The 8,887-nt window shown below is 43.4% G+C and overlaps 1 protein-coding gene and 1 long non-coding RNA gene across 3 annotated transcripts; both read right to left on the reverse strand.

Annotated features, from left to right (window-relative positions):
• Positions 1 to 912: 912 nt before the first annotated feature.
• Positions 913 to 2,407, reverse strand: LOC126605695 (uncharacterized). The gene is made up of 3 exons (XM_050273127.1): positions 2,377 to 2,407; positions 1,815 to 2,290; positions 913 to 1,734 (listed from the first exon to the last, which is right to left on the reverse strand). Coding segments are annotated over exons 1-3 (1,131 nt in total). The 5' UTR covers positions 2,378 to 2,407; the 3' UTR covers positions 913 to 1,080.
• Positions 2,408 to 4,298: 1,891 nt separating this feature from the next.
• On the reverse strand, positions 4,299 to 5,254 carry LOC126605703 (uncharacterized). Of its 2 annotated transcripts, none has more exons than XR_007617027.1 (3): positions 4,999 to 5,254; positions 4,818 to 4,915; positions 4,299 to 4,642 (listed from the first exon to the last, which is right to left on the reverse strand). It is a non-coding gene; the product is annotated as an uncharacterized LOC126605703 (long non-coding RNA). The 2 variants fall into 2 exon arrangements; XR_007617026.1 differs by having other exon boundaries at positions 4,299 to 4,734.
• Positions 5,255 to 8,887: the final 3,633 nt, after the last annotated feature.

An 8,887-nucleotide genomic window follows, 5' to 3' on the forward strand; every position in this document is an offset into this window, starting at 1 on the left:
CATTCCCAATGCGATAGTCACTGACAATGGGCGACAGTTTGACAACAAGAAGTTCAGGTTGTTCTGCTCTAAGTTCAACATCAACTTATGCTTTGCCTCTCCAGCTCATCCCCAGTCTAATGGACAAGTTGAAGCCATCAACAAAATAATCAAGCGCACTTTGAAAACCAGCTTGGACAAAGCTAAAGGCTGTTGGCCAGAATTTGTACCCCAAGTTCTTTGGTCATATCGCACTTCATATCGGACTTCAACAGGAGAAACTCCATTCTCACTTGCCTTTGGCACAGAGGCGGTTGTCCCTGTTGAGCTCGAGCAAGCAACATTCCGAGTCCAGAACTACATTCAAAGTGAAAATGACAAACAACTTACCCTCAACTTGGATTTAGTCGAGGAACACAGAAACCAAGCTCACTTGAGGAATGTCGCCTACAAGCAGCGCATCTCCAACTATTATGACTCTAGGGTCAAGCCTCGTTCTTTCAAAATAGGAGACTGGGTCTTAAAGAAAAGATTACTCTGCGACAGAGTCCCGAGTGAAGGCACACTTAGTCCAAACTGGGATGGACCGTATGAAGTCATTGGCATCAGTCGCCCTGGCTCTTACACACTTAGAAGCTCCGATGGCAAGACCCTTGGCCATCCATGGAACGCTGATCACTTGAAGTACTACTACAAATAGACTCACGATGTACAAGTGTTGAGCTATAGCCGTTCGGCATCCTATGTAATGAAGGCCATTTGGCAATGAATTCAATAAAGAGGTAATTTAGCCAACTCAGCCCTCACTCTTTTACATTCCTAGCAATGGAACACTCAAGTGTTGAAACCTCAAAGCAGATATATCCAACACGAAACAAAATCTAAGTATGTGTCGACAAGACTATACAAAGAAAGGAACAACCAAACAAGGGCTTATATCCAAACAATAGATCTATTCATACATAGCCAAACATGCATTAATAATAGTGCAAACACTCATAAACACCTAAAATCCAAAACTCTCAAGCTTATAACATGGGCACATGTTATACACACATCAGACTACTACATCCAGAATACATGCAGATAGTAAAGACACTGCTATTCATTCTCATCTGAAGCCGAACCCCTGGCAGTATCACTCCGCGTCCTACCATCATCCTCTGCATCCCCAAGATCCTCTTCACCATGCTGAGTCTGTGCATTAGCACTACCTTCATTATCAGACTCATCTTCGCTGCTAGGATCAACAGCAAGGACAAATGTCTCGCCCTTTCGATGATGCTCATCTATATCTTCGTGGTATTTTCGAAGAATGCTCCCATCATCATAACGATCAAGGACGGCCATCCATTTCCTTTTTTCAAAGCGAGCTTCTTGAGCACAGTAGGGTTTAATAGCAAGGTGAAAGGTCGAAGAACTTAAGTATTCTTGCACAGCAGCCTCCCTTTCAGTTGGAATGCTCTTCTCCAGTTCAGAAATCTCAACTAGGGCACCATCCAATTCTCCCCTAACCTTGGATACCTCCAAGGTAGCCACCTCCAACTGTTTTTTAGTTGCCTCAAACAATTTCTTAAGCCTTAGGTTCTCACCATTTCGCCTTTTCAAGCTCTCCATGGTTTCGTCCTTCAGTTGGAGAGCCTGAGTCAAAAGTCCCTTATTCCTTCGGGCCTCGTCCACAAGCTGCTTATTCTCCTTCAGTTTTGCCTTGTACTGCTCAACCTCTTGCAGTCTGTCGTGATACTCGGCCATGACCTGCATGGCAAGACGATCATCACTACCTAAATAATGATAGTAAAGAGAAAAAAGTAAGGAAATGACAAAGTAACACTCACATATGAAGACAGCTTCAACATCCGGTCGCAATCCGATTCATCCTTAGCTAAGGGCTCTCCGAGCTCATCGAAGGCGAATCGACGCCCTGCCAAGCAATTGTTGATATCCCCAAAATCCTTTGGCCGCGTGGCAACCCTCAAGTCCTTCCACGGGACACTGCCAGCTCTTTCCTTGCCTTTCCCCTCATGGCGGGAACCAGGATCACTTTCCTGGACAGTGTGCTCCATAGTAAGAGGAGGAGGCAACAGTCGGCTCCCTTCTCCTGCAACTACGGCAGCAGCATTTTCAACGGCCTCGACTCCGGTCTTCCTAAAGGCAGGCCCCTTAAGGACCCCATCTTGGGACTTAGGTCTAACGGATGGTTCCCCTCGGAACTTATGAATTTTCTTATGCGGTAGGATGTCTTCCGAAGGAACTAACACTGGTGCTTTCCTTTTATTGGTGCTAGTCCCTGTTTTCTTGCTTACCTTCTCCACTGCATAAGGAAAATCAAAATAAGAAATACAACTTTCCAAATAAAGTAAGGAATTGAGCTAAGTTTACATGAAGGATACAACTTACTCGATCGTCCCTGGCTCTCGGAAACTAAGGGTTGGAAATCGTACCGACGAAATAAGGGTCGTAGCTTGCTTAAGTGTCTATCCTCTTTGGGCACCCTCAACACCTTCTCTATGTCAGATAGCTCCTGCCCAAACAGTTGGATGGTGCCCCGCGTCACTACATGAAGCAAAGTGTTAGAAGCAAGAAAAGACCACAACAAATAGCAAATAGTACGAACGGTTGATACGTTACAACCTACAGTCTGGAAGTGAGTAAGCACACGTCGCTCAGGCGTGACACCCTTATCATACTCCCAATCATTATACAGAAAGCACCAACGGTTTTTCCATGTGTAGTATGCCTTTTTCTTACCATACACAATACGCTCTCTCTCACTCCGACATGCACACTCGGCATAACCAGTGCATGATTTTGCTGGGCGCATCTTGTAACAGTAACGCCACTGATGGAAGGAAGGCTCACACAACCCACACTCCATCCAAATGATATAAAATCCAATCAAAGTATCCCAGAAACCAGGATTGAGTTGCCCAGGTGCATATCCGATCAAAGATAACATCTTTTGCAACCACGGATGTAAAGGTAGTCTCACCCCTAAAGTCAGTAATATATGGGTGTAGAACATAACATGACCCTGGGGAGGCTCAGAAGGCCATTCTTCATCATGTACCAAACGTATCCCTACACTACGAGGGATATTACATGACTGCCTTAGCGCCTCAACCTGCTTCTCATTATTTAACAAGTTATTCTTTAGATGGTCTGCTGTGAACTCAGAGCGAACTATGGGTATGGCATCAAAAACAACCCCCTCACCCAACGCCATGGAGGAAGAACTAGCAATAGCTAAAGTTTGACGGTTGGGAAGATCATCCAATGTTTCTCTAGTACAGGACTCTAACAAAGACCCTGAAGACTCCGACATTGCAGACTCAGACTTAGAGCTAAAGCTAGAAGAGCCCTCATCACTAGAACTTCCAGGCTCTGACATCTACAATAAGAAGAAACAAATTCTATCACTACATGCATGATCAAAACATAAGGAAGTTCCTATATTACCCACATGAAGATGGTGCAAAGCGATGCCGGAACCCTTCTCAATCAGAAAGCAATCCGTCTTCCACAGTCACTACAAAACAAGCAAATGAAGACCGTGTCAAGCGCCAAAAAAAAAAAAAAAAAAAAAAAAAAAAACAGCTTCATCCAAAAAGCTTCACCCGAAAAGCTTCACCTCCAAAACTTCACCCAAAAAGCTTCATCCAAAAAGTTTCACCCAAAAAGCTTCACCTAAAAAAGCTTCACCCAAAAAAAACTTCACCTCCAAAAAGCTTCACACAAACAGCTTCACCTAAAAAAGCTTCACCCACAAAGCTTCACCTCAAAAGCTTCACCCACAAAGCTTCACCCAAAAAGCTTCATCCAAAAAGTTTCACCCAAAAAGCTTCACCTAAAAAAGCTTCACCCAAAAAAAACTTCACCTCCAAAAAGCTTCACCCAAACAGCTTCACCTAAAAAAGCTTCACCCACAAAGCTTCACCCAAAAAACTTCACCCGAAAAACTTCACTTAAAAAAGCTTCACCTACACAGCTTCACCTAAAAAAGCTTCACCTAGAAAGCTCCCTCTACATACTTTCACCATCAAAGCTTCACCTAGAAAGCTTCATCTACAAAGCTTCATCTACAAAGCTTCACCATCAAAGCTTCACCTAGAAAGCTTCAACACCAAAGCTTCACCTACAAAGCTTCAACACAAAACCTTGCTCCAAATAAACAAATTTTGTTCACAAAACCCAAGATGCCCTTGAACTTGTACAAAAACACTTGGGTAAACATAAACATTTTTTGTTTTACACCCACAAGGGCCCAAAATTTTCCTTCTTATTTATTCACTTATATATGTTCCCAAACATATTATAATAGATCCAACAACAAGCCAAAGTCCCAAGTTTCATAATGGACAAAAGTACAAGCAATTCATCAATAATGAAGGTGCTACAAAAATTGGAATCTGCCCCAAAATAGAAATCCAACCCAAGAGACTTTTTCTCTCTCTCCCTCTTCCGCCTCCTTTCATCTATCAAATTTCTGTAACCTCTGCTCTTCTCCAATGGAGCTGAATTTTGGACACCCTATAGTTCTTGAGCATATGAACAACTTTCAAGAAGGAACCATTTCTGTTTGAGCGACGGAAATTAAAGTGTTGAAGCTCCAAACATGACAGTCGGATTCTTGCAGATTTCGAAGCTGCTGTGATGTTTCGAAGATCTGGAAATATTTAACCATTAGTTCATTCTGAATTTTTGATATGTTATGAAAGAGACGATGAGGAACAACTTCAATGAAGAAAGCATACCGATCTGAACAAGAGAAAATGGAGTTTCGAAGCTCACAACAAATCTGACGGGTTGACAGAAAAATAATAACCAGTCATTCATCATACCTGGATTTCTGGAGTTATACTGCTCCGAGGGATCTCAAATTTGGATATGTTGTAGTTCACAAGCTGAGGAACAACTTCAATGAAGAAAGCATGCTGATCTGAGCAAGAGAAAATAGAGTTTCAAAGCTCACAACAAATCTAACGGGTTGATATACAAATGACGAACAATCACTCATCATACCTGAATTTCTGGAGTTGTACTGCTCCGATGGATCTCCAATTCGGATATGTTGTAGTTCACGAGCTAAGGAACAACTTTCATGAAGATGGTTTTGCGATCTGAGCCACAGAAAATGGTGTTATATTGAAGAAAAGCTAAAGGAAGACTAAAGGAAAGCAAAAATGGTAAAGCAAAGTAAAAGAAAAGCTAAAGGAAGACAAAATCATGGCACATGATAATGAGTCATACCCTACCCCTCATTGGATTCGACTACACCCATCCTCCAAAATCATGACAAAGGCCACATTATAGATATCTGTATAAACATTCCAAAGAAAAAGGGAGGGAGTAAAAAAAAAAAAAAAAAAAAAGGGCCTAGGCCTCCACTTCTTTGGGCCTAACACATCTTCATAACAAAAAACAATATATGAAGAAAGAGCCCTGGGTTACCACTTCGAAAAGAAACAAGTGAAGTTTTCCTACTCATGACATTGACTACTAGCTAGACACCTCATTCGGCAACTCTCTTCGCCTGAAGACTTGGGGGACTCCCACCATATGCTACTGCACCTTGATACTCGGTAGTCTCACAACCACTCAGTGACTTGGATTTTTCAAGTCTCCAACCGAGAAGTTTTCCTCACTCGGGAAATTAAGGGAACACTACCTCAAACTACATGCTTCACTCACAAAGCTTCAACAATACAGGTTTCAACAAAAGCAAAAATTCAAAGAACTTTATGAAGAAGGCTTTGGTGTATTTAACACAATATGTTGAAATGAAGCAAAGCTTATTTATTAATATTTTCGATAAGTCACAAATATGTACATATACATGAGTCAAAATAAACAAACAAAAGGGAGCCTTCACAAAGGTTGCTTAGGGGAAGTCTCAGCAGTCGGTAGAGCCCCAGAAAGAGAAAGCACCGGAGGGTGGTTATCCGGAGCCTCAGTACTTGACAAAACCCCAGAAGGATGAGGCATTGGAGGTTCATCATTTGAAGCTTCATTACCAGGTACAGCCCCAGAGGACGAAGGCAATAAATGCCTTTGGAACAAACCCACAAACCGCTGATGATCAAGTAAAACCTTACCATCAGATTCCTTCATCTGGTCAAGCTTCCTCTTCATGTTTGTAGCATAGTCATGGGCAAGCCGGTGCAACTGCTTATTCTCATGCTTGAGCCCTCTAATCTCCTGTTTGAGACTCATCACTTCAGCAGCCAATGATTCAACTTGGCGGGTTCTAGCAAATAGGCGTTGGGCCATATTAGACACAGAACCTGCACACTGAACACTAAGAGCCAGAGAGTCCTTAACAGCCAACTCATCAGACCGTTTGGAAAGTAGTCTGTTATCTTTGGGAGTGAGAAGGTTCCTGGCCACCACCGCAGCGGTCATATCATTCTTCATCACAGAATCCCCAACGGTAAGAGGACCAGTAGGGGATATGAAGGATGGGCGCCATATGTTGTCTGGAGAAGGCGTGGCTGTCTCTTCTCCAAGGTTCAAGTCAAAACGACGGTCGGAGGGTCCAGACATTTTCAAATGTGTTGAAGAGGGAAGAGGTCAGACAAATCAAGATCTTAGAAGTGCAAGAAATGAGCTTCTACTGGTAGAGATTCAAGTGTGCTGTGGAACTTAATGCCAGCCTCTATAAAAATCTGCACTCGACGGAGCTTCAGAAATCGAAGAGGCGTTTGCTTTCTCAAAAGCTGGGCTGCTCAGAGACCACGAGGGCCGATCTCAGAAATCGAAGAAGCACCTGCTTTTTCAGCCTCGTCAGCACCTGTCACATGCACACTCAGCTTTGCGGAAATTACGGGCAATCTGTCGAAGATTTCTGGTGAAGTAGAAAGCACGTGAATCTTACTGTTCAATCACCACTTTCCATATGCACCATCAACTCCTCGGGTACCACATATAACTTTATCAAAGATCTCTGACAAAGTTTAGGCACGAGAATTTCGAAGTTCCAGCTACCCTACTATTACCCATAAGGGTAAAGGAACAGCACCACTGCTTGACAACTGGAAAGTCCCTATGTGTGTCGACCTCCGTGTTTTGCGGCAAGACAGGTTGGCAAGAACGTCCAACCTTTACTCACATTCGAGAAAAGACTCCCAACATAATTACTTTCTCAAAAACCGGAGTAGCACCGCTTTCCGAATCTCGAGAGTCAGATCCTCGACGGGATTGCTTGTTCGAAAACCGAAGAGGCACAACTCTCAGAACTTCGAGAGCCAGATTTCCTTAGATAAAGCTTGTCTGTAATCTTCACACGTAACATCAGCTTTCCAGATACCACATACCACTTTTTCAAAGTGCTCTGACAAAATTAAAACACGTGAAGCTGGCAGCTCCCACTACATTGCTGTGACCAAGAAGGGTAAAGGAATAGCATTACTACTTGTTATTGGGAAATCCCTATATACATTGACCTCCCTCCTCAACGGACAGGCAAACCTGCAAAAATGCTCAACCCTTTCTCGCATTCGAAAAGGCACCCTCAACATAACCTCTCGAAATACTCAGCTTTATTTCCCCCCGATAATACCTCAGCAAATAAGCCACACCAAGAACAAGAGTATCTCATATCATCAGGGTCGAAAGCAAGAGTATCCCATATCATGCTTTCTCCCTATCTTTGTCTTTGTCCTTGTCCACACCTGCAGGACAAGGAGAAAGAGAGCAGTCAGTCGGAACCTGAAATCAAACCTCCAATTTGGAACTGACTGCCTGGAGCCTTTGCCTGGTTGCTTACTTAGCATTGCTCTCGAGTACTCATCCTCAACTGCTGTCAAGGTCACGAATTCCACCGGCAAATACCTCATGACAGTTGATCAGATATTGGCTCTTTACACTGAAGCTGCCAAGCGTTGATGAGTCACTATGAAGGAATGTTCTGAAGGACCATTAAAATGCAAAGGTTGCACACCACTTCTGCCATGCAAAAGATTGAAGCAGAAGGTTCAACGGTGAGCTGAAACAGATCACTACAGCACGACACCTTTCCATACCACATTCATTATTCCGTCAACAGCAAAAGTATCCCATATCATCAAGGTCGAACGTACTCTAGATTTGATGGACTTGTTTTGACCCTCAAATTTTTGAGTCGGCCTTATACTCTGAAGGGCACCAGAAAACCCTCCAGCACAGTTCAAGAATAAGCCTGTGGAAAGTTACTTCTTCAAAAGCAAAAGTATCTCATATCATCTCTTATCCATTTGCTTCTCCTTATCCTGGCAGTTGAATGAGAGACAAGGAGAAGGAGAACAATCAACCGGAAGCCGAAGTCAAACCTCTGATCCTGGGTTGCTTACTTGGAAGTTTGACTGCTTACCTTGTCTGTCACCTCTTTCGGCAGATCTCCTAGCTCGGCGACTTGGGGGACTCCTACTATAGGGTTTGTATCACACTTGACTAAGCCCGAAACTACAACTAAGCTTTAAGTGAAATTGATACATTACCTTGTGCGTCAACATCAGCTAAGTACACCATTCCCGGATGGAGGAAAGGTACTTCCAGAGAAGGGCAGATGAAGATCAGACCACACTTCGGTACTTAGAAGTTTCGTGATTACTCAAGGGATTGGATCTTGCAAGTCCCCAACCGAGGAGTTTCCCTCACTCGGGAACTTAGGGGAGCACTGTTTGTACCATACTTGACCAATCCCGAAACTACCGAGCACCGGCCAACGCTATACTGTCAATGACCCAGAAGAGTTCCCCTCCGACCAGGAGGCCAATCACTACTCGACACGTGTCAAGATTAGAAGCCAATCAGAGCGCAGCACGTGTCGACATCAAGAACCAATCATAACATGACACATGTCAATGTGACAAAGCTACAAGTTTTTCTATAAATAGGGGTCATTCCCCCACAATATTGCCTAATGCCATTTGTG

The sequence above is a fragment of the Malus sylvestris genome, chromosome 2 (genome assembly GCF_916048215.2).
Source record: "Malus sylvestris chromosome 2, drMalSylv7.2, whole genome shotgun sequence".
NCBI classification, from domain to species: domain Eukaryota; kingdom Viridiplantae; phylum Streptophyta; class Magnoliopsida; order Rosales; family Rosaceae; genus Malus; species Malus sylvestris.